Source organism: Spea bombifrons, chromosome 1 (assembly GCF_027358695.1).
Source record: "Spea bombifrons isolate aSpeBom1 chromosome 1, aSpeBom1.2.pri, whole genome shotgun sequence".
Lineage (NCBI taxonomy): Eukaryota > Metazoa > Chordata > Amphibia > Anura > Pelobatidae > Spea > Spea bombifrons.
In genome coordinates this window covers 101,660,834-101,680,018 of record NC_071087.1, presented here as the reverse complement: position 1 = coordinate 101,680,018, position 19,185 = coordinate 101,660,834, and the positions used below count along the sequence as shown (strand labels likewise).

The 19,185-nt window shown below is 36.2% G+C and overlaps 1 protein-coding gene across 1 annotated transcript in view; it reads right to left on the bottom strand.

The window, feature by feature from the left end:
* RORB (RAR related orphan receptor B) overlaps window positions 1-16,193 on the bottom strand; it is a 112,733-nt gene extending 96,540 nt beyond the window's left edge. Inside the window, exon 1 of the mRNA XM_053466746.1 lies at window positions 15,910-16,193. Within this exon, the coding sequence (XP_053322721.1) occupies window positions 15,910-15,916 (7 nt within the window). The 5' untranslated portion in view covers window positions 15,917-16,193. The remainder of the gene's footprint in view (window positions 1-15,909) is intronic.
* Window positions 16,194-19,185: the final 2,992 nt, after the last annotated feature.

Here is a 19,185-nt window from a genome sequence, read left to right as displayed (position 1 = left end):
AGCAAAATAGTCACCCGCTTTCTTTATATGACCATAACACTGATTGACTTCCCAATATACAGTAGTGGATGATGTGGAATCTTATGCATGTTCTAGGTTACCTAACCTGATGACCAATTCCAGTCTTCTATAAGGATTTGTAAGGTGTCTATTTTGTTTTGCCATGCAGTTTTACATGTTGGCTATTTCAGCAGCACCCTGGAATCTGAATGTGTATGTGTTTTAGGATGTGCTTCCCTTTCCTGTGGTTTTGGTACTATATGATGAATAGGAATAATTGAAATAAGAAATATGTATGTTGCAGGCACTCGAGAGAAGTCTTTAACTTTCATGAGTTGGTCAAGTTATCAGTAGACCATCTATAATGTCTACAATGAAAACATCTTTAATTCAATGTATCATGAAACTAAAACAGATTTTATAGAATATGTGGATAAGCTATATTGATTTCCAAGTTGAGTTTTATATTTTACTTATGAGGTGTGAAGAAGAGATTTTGAAAAGCTCTATATAACCTATAACATTTTGTAGCTATAAATAGTGGATAATTATATTTATATATATATTTACAGTATATATATATATATATATATATATATATATATATATATATATATATAGTAACTGAATTAAATGTATATCCCATCCCCTTACTTTATTTATAATACCCCTTCCTTTTAAACAGAAGCAGTTGGAGAAATCAGCCAGTGAACTGGAAGATGAATTTTCTAGGACATGTCTCAGAGGGATAGAATAATATAATACAGAATTTATATGTGATTTATTTCTGCTATTGTAAAATCATTAGCAGAGTATAGTATACCTACCTGTAATCTATGACTATGAAACTGTCCTTGGTTTTAAATCTTAAAATTGAAAACGGGCATTAAGGCCAGGGTTTAGATCCAAGCATTGAGCATTTTTTGTGGATGAATGCAACGGCTTCTTTATATGTATACAATTTATGACATTGAATCTGCCACATGCATATTGTAAACAGCTATATAATATTTTCTGTAAAGTATAACAAATGCACACAGGAAGGACACAAGTAAAAATACACCACCTGAAACAATTTTGCTAATCATTAGCAAAAAGCAATCTAAAAACACATATCAGTGTCAGAGACTCGTGCAATGTGTGAAGTGGGAAAGCTAAGATGAGCAAGTGGAACCACGTTTTGATGAATATTGGAAGGAACTGAGAGGTAAACAGTTACCTGTGCTCATGTTTACGGGCTGCTGGTGGTTACCTCTGTTGATATATCAGAAGCAGTGCTTTCATGTTTGGTTATTAGGAAGCATTTACAAATTTGTCTGCAGGACTTGAGAAATATTTTTTAAATCTAAAATTAAGTTAGTGGCTCTACAGCTAGAAATCAGTAGGCACGGACTAAATATGGAAAAAGATGCCTTCTAAAAAGGACCTTTCAGCTTTTCAGAAGAGGGAACATGTGGCATTTGAATGTCACAACCAGAGCCGGCCTTAGGTGTTCTGGCGCCCTGTGCGGACTACTCCTCTGGCGCCCCCCCATCCCATAAAAAGAAAGGAATAAAAACTTGTAACAAAACCCCAATCACTATATACTACGCCAAACATTGATGTGGTGTAGGCCTACCACTTCACTGTCTGGCTTAGTAGTAGGGATGCACCGAAACGAATTCTAGACTGAAACCGAAAGTGCAGCATTTACCTGGCCAAAACCGAATATGACCCCCCCACACCATAAAGAAATCTAACACTTTTATTTAAAGTAAGTAACACACCAAAATAGGACAAAACAATTAAATAACAATATTATATATATATATATATAATCATATATATATATATGATTAACAGCAATCACATTCCTATCATGCCCAGGCATACCCAGATTCCAGGATGTACTCGCAGATTTGGCATGATAGGAGTATGATTGCCCTATCTACCCCTTCTCACTCCCTTCTGCCCTATCTACCCCTTCTCACTCCCTTCTCCCTATCTACCCCTTCCCCCTGCCTCACTCCATTCTCCCTATCTACCCCCTCCTAACTATCTACCCTTTCCCTCTTTGAAGTTCACTTACCTTTCAGGAGTCCTGCGGTGGGGGTGCAAGGCCTCTGCCTCCCAGCTCTGCCACTGTATGGAACAGTATAGAGTGATGGGAGTTATGATGTACTTTTAGAGCATAATTAGATCATGAAAAAGACATTGGATGGTACAGCATAACACCCATCACTCTCACACACTTACCAATCCACACGCATACCAATCCACACGCATACCAATCCACACGCATACCAATCCACACGCATACCAATCCACACGCATACCAATCCACACGCATACCAATCCACACATACTAATCCAGACGTACACTAATCCACACATATACCAATCCACACATATACAAATCCACACATATACACCAATCCACACATATACACCAATCCACACATATACACCAATCCACACATATACACCAATCCACACATATACACCAATCCACACATATACACCAATCCACACATATATACCAATCCACACATATACACCAATCCACACATATACACCAATCCACACATATACATCCACTCTCACTGAATGCTTTCCTACCTTTCCTCTTTTCTCCTTACAGCTTCTTTTCCTCCTCTTCGCTCCTCTTCTTCAGTTCTTCTGTCCTCTCTGTCTTCTTCCGGGTCAGAGGGCACGGACAGCGGTGGGCGCGGCTTCAGTGTTGTGCGCCGGGATCTGACAACAAACCCCGCGCACAGCAGCTGTTGCCACCCGGATCACAAGGGAGCGATATCGGAGGTCTTTAACAGACCTCCGGCTTCCTTGAGCGATTTTAAGCCGGGTTCAAGGGAGATCCTTGAACCGGCTTAAAATCACTCAAGGGAGCCGGAGGTCTGTTAAAGACCTCCGATACCGCTCCCTTGTGAGCCTGCTCCTCCAGCGGCGGACATTATTGTCCGTCTCTGGAGGGGTGCCGGGTGCCCCCCTGATGAGCGGCACCCGGTGCGGACCGCCCCCCCCCCCGCCAGGTACGCTACTGGCGGCAGCGGACCCCGTGGCGGTGGCGGACCCCGCGGCGGCGCCCCCTGGAGTGTGGCGCCCTGTGCGGTCGCACAGGTCGCACACCCCAAAGGCCGGCCCTGGTCACAACTCTTATATATACAGAAATATTGCCCATTTGAAAATTTGGCAACTGAAGATAAGTTCACCTACTCAGCTGAACCCAATATATAAATATTGATTTTGCTGTGCTTACTTGTGCTTTTATTTTCCTTTGAACTTAATGTTGTCCACACATCGCTCCAAAGATAAAGTAGTATGCACAATTCAATAACATTTCCTTCCCTACAAATGACACCGTGTTCATATGGAGAAAATTGAATTTCTGGTGCAAATTATGGTTATTATGGTTCATTTAATTATGCAGTATCAGATTGCAGTGCTTTCCAAGCTAATGTAGAGTGGGCTATACAGTAAGATGGAGAGAAACAGCTATCCTTAGTTAGTTAATGTGAGACTGATGCTACACACAATGGGAGCATTAATATTACAGTTTTCCCAGGAGATATGAATGAGTCTAGCCAAACCCCTCGGTTCATCCATTTTGAAAGACATAACTGTATTTGACAGTATTTGACAAGAATCAATACTTGACTGAAACAGGCAACACAATGACAGAGGATGTAACAATTGTTTTTGCTAAAAGTCCACCCCAGCCCAATTTTCATATTAAATGCACTTTGGAGAATGGAGACACTGGAGAACGTATGCACCAATTTGTATGTAGTAAAAAGCTTTGTCCATGCAAAATAGACTCCAACATGCATTAAATCTAAAAATCTAATTCTGGGGACTACATTTTCCCTTTAATGTATCATAACAATTCTCCTTCTTACCTCGTATGTAATGCTATTAATACAATATTAAATTGATATAAAGGATCCATAGTTGGTTGAATGTAAAAACAAAAATTACAGTTTCATTGTAAGTGAAGTATAACAGTTGTCTATTTCCACCTCAACTTAAGCACATATTGCATATATAAGGCAAAGTAATGTTTTTCGCCAGATTTTTTTTTCTTTTATAAATGCAATTATGGGTCACATTAAGAATCTATTTATCATTGTGATCCACAAGTTTTTTTTTGTTTTACCGTGTAATTGTTTATGTAGATGGAGTAAGCTCTAGGAATAGATGAAACGATGTTTACTGCATGTTCTACTCATTTAAGTTATTCTAATATTATTTAAAAAATCACATGCTTGGCTGAAGTGTCCCTGCTGCCGCTGGGCACGTAATGCATGTTTCATGACCCCGCGGTAGTAGAGACACTAGTGCCAATAGGTCACGCTTACTTAGGCCCAATATGCTGAGTCTGAGTGCTGAAATATGACATAAGGACCTTGATTAAGCAAGGCACCGCTGCCGGCGCCCCCTCCAAGTAGGCGCCCTAGGCAGGTGCCTACTTTGCCTAAAAGTGGCGCTGGCCCTGCTGTTGTATTAGAGTCAGTGTGTGTATTTCATTTAAAATATGCATACTAACACTTTACATGTATATACAGGCATGTGAAAAAGTAAACCTTCTTTGAATTATATGGTTTTACATATCTGGACATAGCAACAAATATGTAATATTGCATGTAAAAAGTTATGCTCTTAATTAAAAGTGCAGTGCCCTCCACTAATATTGGCACCCTTGGTAAATATGAGCAAAGAAGGCTGTGAAAAATTTTCTTTACTGTTTAAACCTTTGATCTTTTCTTGAAAAAAAAGAGAATAACCAATAATAATATATTACCATTTTACATTTGGAGTACATCTGGGTTACTAGGAACAGGACATTTTTCAACCATGATATAAATATTAGGTAACACATAGGCCAAATGCCATTAGTCATTCATCACAGGGGGTAAGACCAAGGAATATAGCTGTGGTGTGCAGCAAAAGGTTGTTGAGCTTCACAAAATGGGAAGTGGCTAAGAAATGAGAAAAAAGCACTGAAAATGCCCATTTCCACCATCAGGGCAATAATTAAGAAGTTAATGAACTGGAAATGTTATGATAAAACCTGGAAGAGGATGTGTATCTATATTGTCTCATGCACTATGAAGAGGACGGCTTGAGAGGCCAAAAAATCTCCAAGAATTACACCTTGTGAAGTGCAGAAGCTAGTTGCATCTTGGAGTCAGATAATCACCAAAACTAGAATCTGACATCAGCTTCATCACTGCAAGTTGTTTGCAAGAGTTTCAAGAAAAGAAGCCTCTACTCTCATTCAAAAACAAACTCAGCTGTCTTCAGTTTGCCAGTCACTACTGTAACTTCAAAGGGGATCGGGTTCTATGGTCAGATGAAACTAAAATAGAGCTTTTGGCAATAAACACCAGAGGTGGGTTTAGCGCACACACAGAGGTAACCATATAGAAAAGTACCTAATGTCCACGGTTAAATATGATGGTGGCTCTTTAACGTTTTATGGCTGTTTTTCTGCCAGAGGACCTGGACTTTTTGTTAGGATACATGGCATCTAGACTCTATCAAATATCAACAGATATTACATGAACACCTGACTGCCTCTAACAGAAAGCTTAAAATGAGCCGTGGTTGGATCTTCCAGCATGACAATGCAAAACATATTTCAAAATCAACACAAAAAATGGTTTACTGACCATAAAATCAAGGTCCTACCATGGCCATCCCAGTCCCCTGAATTGAGCACCATAGAAAACATGTGGGGGGAAAGTGCAGAGGCGGGCTACAAAATTAATAAAATGAATTTAGTTATGAAGAAAAGTTAATAAATTTAAATCTGTTTAGTTTAGAAAAAGGGCGCCTAAGAGGGGATACGATAGCATTATATAAATATATTCAGGGCCAATACAAACCATTGTGTGAAAACCTATTCAGAAACAGGACTATGCACAGGACACGTGGCCAACCATTTAGACTGGAGGAAAGGAAATTTACTTTAAGGCAAAGGAAAGGGTTTTTTACAGTAAGGACAATAAGCATATGGAATTCTCTACCTGCAGAGGTAGTTTTATCAGAGTCATTTAAACAACAACTGGATGTATACTTGCAAAAACATAATATTCATGGATATAATGTTTTAATTATGGGGAAACAGCTTCTTGATCCACGGAGAGATCTGACATTCTAGGGTCAAGAAGGATTTTTTTTTTTTTGCAAATTTGGTGTATTTTTGAAGAAAAGATCAAATTGTTAAAAACAGAAAAATTTCTATGGCATATTTGCCAAGGGTGCCAATATGAGTGGAGGGCACTGTATTATTAAAAGGGCTGCCTTAAAAATTAAAAACCTGTATTAAAAATAAAAACATCTAAAAGACTGGCTTGCTATTCCAAACCAAAATATTTGTACTCTGTGTCGCAGGTAAAATTACATCCTTTTCTCAGTTTGGTCGCATTGTTTATTAAATCTTTCCGTGTGCATGAAGAGAAGGAGATAAGGCATCGTCAGCTTTCATTAGTAATGTAGCGTATATCAGAGTAAATGGTTAAAATCTGCACTATGTATAGTAAAAAACAGATCTTCTGTGAACAGAAAAGGTTCTGACCGGCTAAATGCATGAACTTGGTAACACTAGCTTCCTTCCTACTACTTTTAGTATTTTGGGAAAAGAAATGTAGAAATCCTGAAAGACCTTTAATACAAATATCAAATTAGAAAAAAACACTTTTTTACTGACTTTTACTGAAGTACTGGACTGATAGTTATACAAATCCCCCAGAAAGTAATGTTTCTCAAAGATTATCATATCTTCATGATTTTCTTGAAGAAAAAAACAAAAACAAATGCTCACCTCATGCTGGGTTGTCACCCAGTTTTCAGAGAGACCTTGTTACCTGGGACTTTGTTCATTCAGAGGGACTTTCTCAGATATTTGAGACAACATTGATATCCCATGTCCACCAAGGTCTGGAGCATATTCATATTAATAGGTTCACTATAACCTATTTTTAAACATTGGACACATGTATAGGAGAAGTGATTTTCTCCAATCATAAAACATTTGTTATCAAATATATTGTGTTAAAAAGTAGGTTCCCAATCATATGTGACCTTGCTGAAACTAACCACTAATCTCCACAACAGGTATTCAAAGCTTTCAAGAAGAATATTCCATGTGTCATATACGTGTTTTTGTGTTCAAATCTTTTGAACTGCATTACATTTTCCAAGTCGTATTATCCTTTATTTGTAGGTCACATAAGGTCTTTCATTGGGAAACATTATCAATGACTATCCTTGATTGTCTTCAGTGGACTTTGCACACGTGCATACATAATCCACATATCAAACTATATATATATATATATATATATATATATATATATATATATATAAAAATGTTCTCTCTATGGAAAGTGGACCCAGCATCTGGTACACGTTAAGAAGATTCCTTAAGACTATTGAAGAACAAACAGGAAAAGCATTATGATGAGAACAAGGTCAGCACATTTACAGAGAAGAACTCTTCTTATACTTATCAATAAAGCTTCCCACTTTTAACAGGATCCTTTATATATAACCATCTATTACTTATAAAATAAAGCTCTATTTTATTATATATTTAAAGGTGTCCTTTTAATGATTAACTTGCATTGATTGGTCTATTAATTTAGTTCTATGTAAATACATGACATTAATAATAATAATAATAGTAATAACAAAAACAACGTCTTGTTTCTTTCTTTTTCTTGATGCTTGAATGCCACATTTTAATCCATTTCTAGCAAACATGTTTTATAGCATCTATTTATGCTACTGAAAATTCTGGAACGATGAGTTAATCTTTCAAATTAGTTGACATGAACTTTCATCTATGCAGCATTGCAACTCATCAGTTATCAACCAAGTCACAATCCCACTCTCATTGCTCGTTCACACTCTAGTACTTACCACTTTACCTTGGTCACATTTTAAATGCTTTATATGAGAACAGTGTGTTTATGCAACTTGGTCTTTAATTTTTTGATTATTTACACTTAGGACATCTTTATGAAAAGTCAATATTAAATACCATATTCTAATTATATCCCCCAGACTGAGAGCTGTGTGGGGGGGGGGTGCCTAAAACACATACAGCTGCAATGATTGTTATACGACTCGATCACGCAACTGTCAGATTTGAATGTATTAAAGCAGCTTTATGTATTTGGTCTTGAGTAGGCATACTGGCAAAGGAGACTAGATAGTGTTTTGCAACAAAAAGATTCTGCGTTTAACCCAATGTTTTTATATCTAGGATGCACTGAAGTTAACAGTGCCAAAATCCAACAGGTTGGCACACCTATAGCATGCTTCCATCATTTAAGAAATCTGGGCTTGCAATACAATTACCCCCTATATCTCTACTTTTCTCTGAAAGTGTCTTCTGGTTTTCGGAGGTTTTTGTGGTTTGGAGTTTGATTACTAAATATTGATGATCAGAAGTTGCATGTCTTTCCCTAAGATTAAACTTGCAAGTAACATTGTATATAAGTGCCATAAGGCCAGAGAGCAAGCTCATGGCTGGGTCCACAACTCCTGTTATGTATATGCTAACTTTTAACATTTAAGTTGTACAACACTTCAGAACATGTTAGCTCTTGATGTTAGCTCTAGGAAGAATACCATTATAATAATGCTTAAAGGAAGAGTATGTCAGACAATTGAATTTAGCAACTTTTAACTATCTATCTATCTATCATCTATCTATCTATCTATCTATCTATCTATCTATCTATCTATCTATCTATCTATCTATCTATCTATCTATCTATCTATCCCTCCATTCATATCAATACACATATAGTCAAGAGAGAGATAAAAATCTATAACATATGTCCATATCATAAAGTACATGTTTTGAATAATGATACCATATTATATTTTTAGACGTTATACTTTAAAGTGCTATAAACACTTTAAAATCATTATTCAGAAATAAATGTCCAGGTAAATTCTCATGTTACTTTGTACAATTGATTGCAATGGAGAATGAATTAATATTACATCTTAAACAATTAGAGGATTCAAACCTAATGTGTTACTTAACATAGAACTGTGCCATTTAAAGTGCCAGAGAGGCAACGTGTACCATATGAGCTTGGAACCCAAACGGCTTTGTGCACAGGGTGTTGTGCAATGTATATTTATATATTTAGAAAAATGAAGAGGACCGTTCGCTTTATACTATTTATATTATTTTTACTAAGCCTTCTCAATTATATAGATTACCAACAATACCAACAACAACCATTCATTTCATTGAAATATTTCAAATACTGTATGCCTAATATTTAAAAGAGAATGGCTTGAGAAAAAATACAGAAATAAGAAGCAATGTCCAGCCTTAATTAAACAGCAATAGCGTGCCTTGAGTAGCCTATTAAAAAGAAAAATAACTACGTTAATTGTGTGTTGATTCAGCCAGATTGTTCTTCAGGATGTCTACACATTTTTGTCACTGTTCATAAGAAAAGCTGTCACACAGTCATGGTCTGATCGCCAAGGCCTACATCCCGACGCTGTCTCGCCATCATGTTGTTTTTACCGAACATTCAGTGTAACTAATCTATTGTCTTTTATTTACCAAACTGTTTTATTTAGCTTCATTTAGCCAGGATGCCGTTATAACACATGTGGTTTTTCTCAATATGGAGTGAATGGATGGGGTCTTAGGTCGAAAGGGCAGCATATGGGCCACAAAAAGGGGCTAGTTAACACAGCCCATTAGAATAGCCTACTGGTAAAACTCATTCCCTATTCATCAGATGATTAGTTCAATCAATATTTATTCCTGTGTGCTCCCTTTGTCTTTAGCTACAAAGCAGACATCCTTCAGTTTGAGAGCACAAGCCTTGTCTAGTGTGAATTCACTGCTTTATTTGAAAGAAACAAATTGATTTATTTGGCAGGCAAATACACTTTCATTTGATGCTCCTCATTTGAGGTTGAGATGTTCATCAACAAAAGGAACAAATGCGCCAAGTATTGTGCAACTTATATAATTTTGCCACATTTAAGAGCCATTTCCCAAATTACGGAATAGAAAACAACCAACAATAACGTAAACACTTTTCAGAAAAGGCAGCGTTGAAGCAGGTTGAAAATACCACATTGAGGATCTTTAAGCTCATAAAAATATATTATTATCCCCATTAATTCAGCATTGTTGTAGGCTCAGCCATAGTAGTGCATAAATCACGGGTACACATACTTACACAACAGTCTGCGATTCGCAGACATATTGTTCCACGGGCTGATTCTATTAACGACTCGTTTGTGCGCTTGAAATATTAATTACGGAGTTACGATATGTAAGTTAGGTATAAAGCTTAAATACACTCATGGAAATACGTACTCTATGCAACATTCACAAATATATTACCCAATCTGAGCCTAATGAGAATTCATCAACAAGTTAACAAGGATAACAGCAACTGTCTTGCTATCATTAACCAAAAGATTATACGTTTGCGGCTGTTGGGCAATAAAAGGGATTTTTTTTCTTAATATTAATTAAAATTCTCAAGCATTTTGACCTTATCAGTCTGATGGGATGGGTACGTTAAACATCGCAAAAACAGAGATATGTGAGCAATTTAAAGATTATTAATGCTTCAATGGCTTAAACTTTAATAACTAATATTATCAGTTTATTTATAAGTCTCTAAAATATCCCACAGTGTTGTATGCTTCATTGTTGTAAATGAATGTGTCTCGTGAAAAAAAAAATAGCCTGTCATTATTACATTCTACTATCTCTTTTGCTTCTCAAGAGAAAGGTTAACATCGTTACCAAGCAAAAAAAAAAACATATTTTTAAAAAAATGCGTAAGTAATGTTAATAATTTGATTAACAATAATTTACGGTCTTGACCTTTTCCGGGCTAATAGTTAACAACTTTGTACATTAGTTGGAGGTAATAACTGCAGAAATGGCTTGGTGTGCTACTTTATGATAGACTTTCATGCGCTGAACAATGGGAGTGCTATTACATATTTCAGTATAATACGGGAAAAAGATGGAAGGACAGATGTGATTGTTTTGATGTTTTACATATAGGATCAAAGGCATATTTCTGTATTCTACGTGCTTTTGCTTAATTACTACAGTGAAATTGCCTTTATAGGTGCACTCATTTTATACAACAATAAATTGATTTATTTAATGCAAACACCCTGTATAATTTGTAAAACTGCAGATTAAAAACAGTGAATGGATGGATACTCATTTAACTACATGTCACACACTTTACTTTAAATGTTGTGTATGTCAGTAAAATGTCATTTTGATTTGATTTTTATTAAACAGGCATAGTAGATTTCTGATTATAAAATTTTTAACATCACTCTTTCTCTTGATATATATATATATATATATATATATATACACACAAACACACAGTTACACACACACACACACATATATATATATATAAATATATAAAAAGTTAATTGTATGATTAATACTTTAAGTAAAAGCATAGAACATTAAACTTTTTTTTTTTTTAAATGGCTTAGAGTATAGCATACAACATTTTCAGATTTTATATTTGTTCTGGCAACCGTGAAACATTAACTTTTTAAATATTTATCATGTCAAAGAACATACTCCATCACTTCCCAAAAATGTATGCAGTTATACGCGTATGAATATCTACACAGATACATAGATACATAGATAGATATGGCGGCAGAAAATAACCCATTGGCCCATCTGCTTTACTACATAAAAAAAAAACATTGACGAACGTTGCATTAAATTTTGCATTGTGAAGGGTATTGGCTTTTTTATGATTCATTTTTTGTCTTGCCGAATAACCTCGTTTCCATTGTTAAAGAACAACCGCTTGGTTTAACTAAAGCTGTGAGACAAAGAACTATACGGAATATACTGAAATATTGTCCAGCAGAGCAGGATTATGGAGGAATTGTTATAGAAATAATACTAATGAGAGTCAGAAGAATATTATTTAGGTATCTTACTTTACTGAGTGCAATATTACAGTTGATTGAAATATAAAATATATTTTTAGTCAGTGTTACTGTTAGATGATAGATATATATTTTGCATTCTGGCTTGACCTTAAATGAGCATTTAATATAAATATTAATTATCGGTTTAGTTGAAGTTTAGGCCTGGCATTGTGACAAAGTCTGGGCCTTTGATCTGAATTTTTCTGGAAGTGCTAAAGATATCAGCTAACTCATTTTTTCCCCAGTAATTTGAATATATTAGGAATTAACGTTGATATTTCAGTCATTAAAAACCCAGCTATGATATTGAAGCAATGAAGGGATTTTAAACATAACGAAATACTTAACGCAGAGCTGCGCTGCCATTTTAAGTGCCAGACAAGTAAGCAAGGTGTTGTGTGCTATATGAGTTTGGAACACAAAGTGTTAAAAGTGTTTGGAGCTGTCCAGTGTCCACAAAAAAAAAATGAAGAATTAGTAGAGGACCGATCCCTTCTCGCTTCTACAGATTACCAACAAGGAAATCAGCAACCATTCATTCCCGAAATATCTTAAATACTTTATGCCTAACATTTAATAAGAAAATGGCTTGAGAAAAAAAAAAGCTATACATTTTTTAAAGTCAAGATTTAGTAATAATATAAAGTTACTGATGTAAAATAAAAATTACCTTATGGATTGTTCCCTAAAAATATGAATGTTCTAAATATGTGCGCAAGAATGGAAGGGTTTTAAAGAATTAAGACAAGAGCGTCATTGATTGTAAAGGCAAGACCAAAACTGTACCGTATAGGAGACAAAGGAAAGCGCTACCTGATACATTAAAGACTAAAAAAAAATCAGGTGCCATAGTTGGTATTTGATAAAGTAACATACATAGTTATAATATGCACCCAAAAACAACATGAATATATTGTAACTATGAAAGTTAAGGTTTGATTGCACTTAGGAGTTCAAGTGCCGAAACTCAATGGGCCAAAGTCAATAAAACTATGGACACGACACTTATATAAACAACATACTATTTTTTGAGTGTAGCCGTGATAGGCAAAGTGTCCATATCCAGACACAACAATGCTTTTTGAAGTTTTTTTTTTTTTTGCAGACATCTATTGAAATCTCCTCCACAGAGCCCATTGCTACTAATGTCTGGAGTACAGGTGACTAAATTTATCTAAAAAGAAAATTGATATTAAAAAAAGCTTGCTAATTTACTTTTAGTTAATTTCTCAGATAAATGTGTCTAATCTTAACAATAAAACTACTTTGCTTTGAAATAACATTATTGTGGGCAGTGGTAGTTGTACTTTTATAGGGTACGCAGAACAAAAGACGCAGTTTTGTTAACGTTCCATACAGAATGTATATTTAAAAGTTTAAATATTTAAATGAGGTGCTAGAAAGTGGTCAGGAGATCCATGCAAGACCCCTTGCTGCATTTATTCGCAAACTGACTTACCTCCAACTCTGGAAGAAGGGAATTGCTCCGTGTACCCCCAGAAGTGTAAATTAGTTTCATTTCTTTCCATGTCTACCTACAACACTGTGTCACAAATTCCCTTCACCATTCCCATTCAAGGGAGTTCTGACATATTCACTTGGCTTTGATGCCACAGAAACTGTTATGATTGATGTTAGGCAAAATGCAATTCAAGGAACAATAACAAGCTGTATCATATTTTGCCTTCTTCAGTATTTGTAACTCCACTGGCTATGAAAAAAATCCTTGATGCTGGCCCTAGATCAAAATGTGAATGAATGTAAGTCCAAAGCCTTTGATACAATCCACTTGATTGTGCAACGCAAAAGGATGCAGTGTGTGTCCATTTGGAGAGGTAGAATAGAATGGAGCACATCATTCTCAAGTATTTAAGAGTTAACATTAACAGTGTCCAAGATAAAAATGAACTAATGGAGACAAATGTGATCATAGTAGAAAGATTAGATTGTAACCTTTCAAGAGCAGGGCCCTCTTCGCCTTTTGTACCAGTTTGTTATTGTTTGTGATTTTAAATGTATCCTACCGACTCTAATTGTAAAACGCTATGGCATCTGCTGGCGCTATATAAATAAACGTAATGTGATAAGTTACTCTTTCTATTCCTGTAGTTGATTTTATATATATATATATATATATATATATATATATATATATATATATATATATATACAACAAGCACCCTGGACTCCAGAGGGTTACTTTGTCTCAGTGCTAGCCTGGACACAAGCAACAGAAAATTACTCTGCTTTAAAGTTTTAATGCAATAATACAGACATCATGACATCCCGGCACATAGTCTGCATTTTTGCATTAAAACCTAAAAACAATCATTTTTGAAGACATCAAAGAGCTCCTTTTCTGTTGCATATAATGCACAAATACATGAGAAATACACTTATGGTACGTTTGTGTCCTTGACCTCCCTGTACTTTTTCTATTTTAGGAGTATTTTCTCTTTATCTTTTTTTATTGGATGACCTTTCATGTTATAGGACATTACACTTTCACTCTTACTGATCAGGAGCAAAACTTATCTTCAACTAGTAAAAATCCCCTGCTGTACTGCAATTAGTGGTGCCAATGACCACATTTTCCTTAGCCAAGCAACAAATATACAATTATCACTAATTCCAAACACCCTTCTTATTACTGTAATTGCTCCGCAATCCCTTTAACTAAGCAGCCTTGCATTAATGTGTATGCAATATTCCAGCTGTAAGTGTAGGATCAGCATCTTTTGCTCTGTTTGTTCTCATGCTGTGAGTGGAATATCGGACACCTATTAAATTGGGATGTCCACAATTTGCTCTAAGAAGCCGTTATTTAGATTAAATATAAGGATACGATATTTTGTTTAATTATTCTAGATACTCAATAGAGCATTTAATATTCTGGCCATGCATACTTAATGACCAGTCTTAATGGAACAAGAAAATAGAGAATACATGTTTTATGCATTTTATGTATTTTGACCCATACCCAAAAAAACATCACACCTTAGGCCATCTCATGCCACAGGCCAGTCCTTGCACATAGGTACAGTCCACTTTCCCTGCTCACCTACCTGGCATTCAAATAAGCAATAAACAAATCCCTGAGTGGGCACTTTTTTAAAGAAAACTTTTTAAGGAAATGCAATGTTGGTATTTTTTAATTAAAGAAGTATACCACTGCATTTCACTTAAATCTATCTCTGTGCCAACCAAATACCCAAAGCAGCATCTAACATTTAAAGGATGCATGTAGACATTGAAGGCTACTTTATAAAGTGCAATAATTGCCAAAAGCAAAAGAAGTAGCCCTGTGCGCTCACTCACAGAGTTGTGAGTTGGTATTAATTGCACCTAGTTGGTTTGAACATCCTCAGCAGCCCCCATCCTTGCATGCATCGCTCCAGTGGAGACGTCTAAGCCTGGACAGATCATGGTGCCAGTGACCTGGAAGAAGAGCTAGCTTCATTTGGGATGTATAAGCAAGAAATAGACCCTATCTACACCACAACATGTGCTACTACATACACCACACAAAAGTACTCTGAAAGAACATGTCTCCCCATCCAGTTTCTGGACTCTTTACATCTATACATGAACTTATCTAGCCAGTGATCCATATGACTGCCTTCCTTTGTATACCCCAACTGTATAGTGAATGAATTATGTCTTCTGATTTCTCATAAAAAAACACTAAATTTGGGTGCTTGCAATCACTGTAGTGGTACTTTGTCAGATACACTCTTTAAAGTCTGTTGTTGAACCCTAACAGGTAATAAGAATGGCAGGAGGCTTCAGATCAAAGTAAGAAACCCACGGAACTCCATGGAATAGTTATTAGTAGCGTGTGATAAGCAAAATAACGAAATAAACTCCGTGTCAAACAGTCTTGGCAATCTTGGGCACCAGAAGCAACCTCTAAGTGCCCCTTACCTCGCATGGTGGTGGTGGAGGTGGTGAGAAGAAGACTTCTTCTCTCTCAGCGCAATCATGAAGATCTCAGCACAGTCAGCAGACAAATCCCTTCATAGAGCCAGAAAGCAGAAGATCTAGTGAGAAAACCATCCCTTTCCCCTGGGTTGCAGTGCTTGTCTCTGTGTTTGGGTCTCTTCTGGCTGTAGAAGCCTCAGCTTGTTAGCTGTGCACAGTTTTTTCCTCTTCTCCTTGTTCTTCTGTTACACCGCTCCAGATTTCTTACTGATCACTTGCAGGGATGAGGAGGGGGGTTGGATTATGCAATGGGAAGCAAGCGAACTGCCACAACAAGCTAATCAGGGACAGTGTGTGTGTGTGTGTGTGAGTGAGAAAGAGAGAGAGATATATAAAGAGAGAGGGGAGGAAAAATAAAGAAGAATGGAAAAAAAAGAAGGCTGTGCGAAGAGTAAGACATGTGGGTTTTCACATGACAGCTGTGATAGTTAACAGTAAGTGCGACAAACCACCAAGTCTTATGGAGACTGAAGCATGGACATCACAATATGCAAATACTACTTGGTATGCACTCCATGCCCCGCCTCTGATACATTTACAGGCATTTGGGTGGCAGCCCCTGCCACAGCCTGGCAAGAAATACAGTACCCTTGCAAGGATTAAATTCATTTTGCCTCTGATTAATAAATCTAGGGAAGGGAGGACACTTTGCCTTTTTCCTCCCTCCCTTGCTTTCAGACTCTCTACAAAAAACACGTATAGATAATGAGAGAGGACCACACAAATCTGCGTGCACTTCTCGTTTAACCCTTGGAGCAATAGGTGGTATTAAGGAGCATTAGAAGACAAACTGTAACGTAAAGGGTTAACACAACAAAACTATGTGTTTTTTTTTGTTTTCGTTGGCATTTAAATCTTTGCAGCTTTTATTGTGCTAATATGTTGCAACTTGTGTGGTTATTCACACTGGGTTAACAATTATAACTGTGTGTATTTTCTGTGTTGACTATTTATAAGAAAATGCTACTTCATGGAGAAATAAAATAGATTTTTTTTTTAACTCTGCATGTCATAATGCAAATTGCAGTTAAGCACCCCATTCCCAAGTTTTACATTTGTCACTTTTATTACTGTATTGTGTTTTAAGAGTCTACACATGGAATTGTAATCTTTGGTTACAAAAATTAAATAATAATAATAATATATATATATATATATATATATATATATATATATATATATATATATATATAATAAGCATTCAATAATAATAAAATTTGCAAGCAACTGTTTGCCCGTTGCTTCTCCTTGTTAATAATGTGGGACAATTGTCCCCTCTCCCCTTATTGGAGCACAAACGGCTGGCATCTTCCATACATTTTAGGTTAGCAAATTAATAGTACAATCAAAGCACTTTATAGGCTTTATAGACTGAAATGGTCCTTAAAGGCAACACTTATGGATGTGTGCCTGTCTGGAATATTTCAACATTTAGGGGCCTGAAAATCTACTACTATGATGTCCTTTGGTGCAACCATCCCACCATCAAACTTTTTCACCAGGGCAACCCAAAACATGTTATTATGCACTACATGCAATAAATTGGAGGACCAGTTGTCCTCTTGAACATGAGCACATAATAAATGTATTATGTAGAGCAACACTTTTTCCTTAAAGCCCCCCTTCCCGAAAACTCACACACCATTTGTGGCAAAAAGGCACCTGTTCTTACAAAACATCCCTTCCGTCATAATGATAGATAGTTGTTATTTATAATGATGTTGCAGGCAGGTTGCGATTATGCATCACTCATTTCAAAAGGTAGATATGTGAACAATGAGGTATCACATAATAAAAAAAGTGGCAGATCTTACGTTTAAATATCTGTAGCTAATATTTATTATAAAAACATATTATATACACAAGACAGTAAAATTGAGGTCCTAATAAAAACCAGCAGTATGTGACTGACAACCTGTACTACTTCTTTCTGCTGTTGTCCAAAGAATTAATGCAAATATGGTCTGATTTCCTTGAATCATTTTGTAGCTAATGACACAGCTGATTAGGATATTTATACAAAATGGCTTAATGATCTTCTGTGGAGAAAGGAAAAGTAATATGCCATAGAATCCATTATTTATAAGGAGTAATTCAAGCTCTATCATTTGTCCAGGTAAACGAGGAGATTGCACTGTAAATTGTTGCCTAGGTGGGTCTCTTTTGGGGCGTTCGGTGGACTTTGGGGCTCATTTCTCTACTGACAGTCTGAAACAAAGTAAGTGTTGAATGTAAAATAAATCACCACTGTTGGAAGTGGTCATTTGTGCGTTTCTGTAATTGGAAGGATTCATGTATGGCAGTGATATACATCTGTATGTGCCCTAAAGTAAAAACATGGCCAGCTGCTGAACACCATATCCACCCCGCTCACAGAACAGAAACGAACATTTCTTTATTTCGTAGCAATTAACTAATGTGTCTCAAAATTGTCTGGTCCAAATGGGTAATGATACCTTAGCTTGTTTGCCTGAGGTCTCTGATTTTGAAGGCACCTGAAACTGCAGCCACTTCAAACTCACCTCCCATACACACAGGATATCTACCTGCAATAAGAATCCGACATAATTGCGCTAATTTCTTTCTTTCGGGGAATATTTAAATATTATGGCATGGTATCTCAAAACGGGTGCCAATATGCAACAGAATAATGGGAGTGGAAATAAATGTAAATTTATTAATACATATTACTTTTTAATTTTCACTTGCCTGATATTAGTTCAAATTCAAAAGCCATAGAAGTATTGTGAGGGTTTAAGTACACTTAAAATGTTTGTGTTGTTTAAAAAACACTTTATATCAATCAATAGCGCTCCAGAAAATTGCTATATCCTTTAGAGACATTTTTTAGAACCCTTCATGAAGAGGTTTTATAAAAGATTTATCCATAGCTGCAATCTAAATACTTGTGGCATCGCTGGCACACAGAAGGTGAAACCTCATTGTCTCTGGAAATGCAGGAATATAGACTTTGATGGCACATAAGTACCATTTGCTTCATCTAGTCTACCCATTTTTCTATGTGTTGGAAAACCAAAAACCTTATTTGGTCCTTGGTCTTATCTTACGTTTAGTATAGGCTTGCCCTTGAGTGCACTAATTTGAGCTCTATCATGATAGCTGGATCACTTATTCACAATCATTTTAGTGCAGAAATACTTGCAAAATTGCATTGAGGCCAAACACATCTCCTGCAAGCATGCACTATACTCACCACCT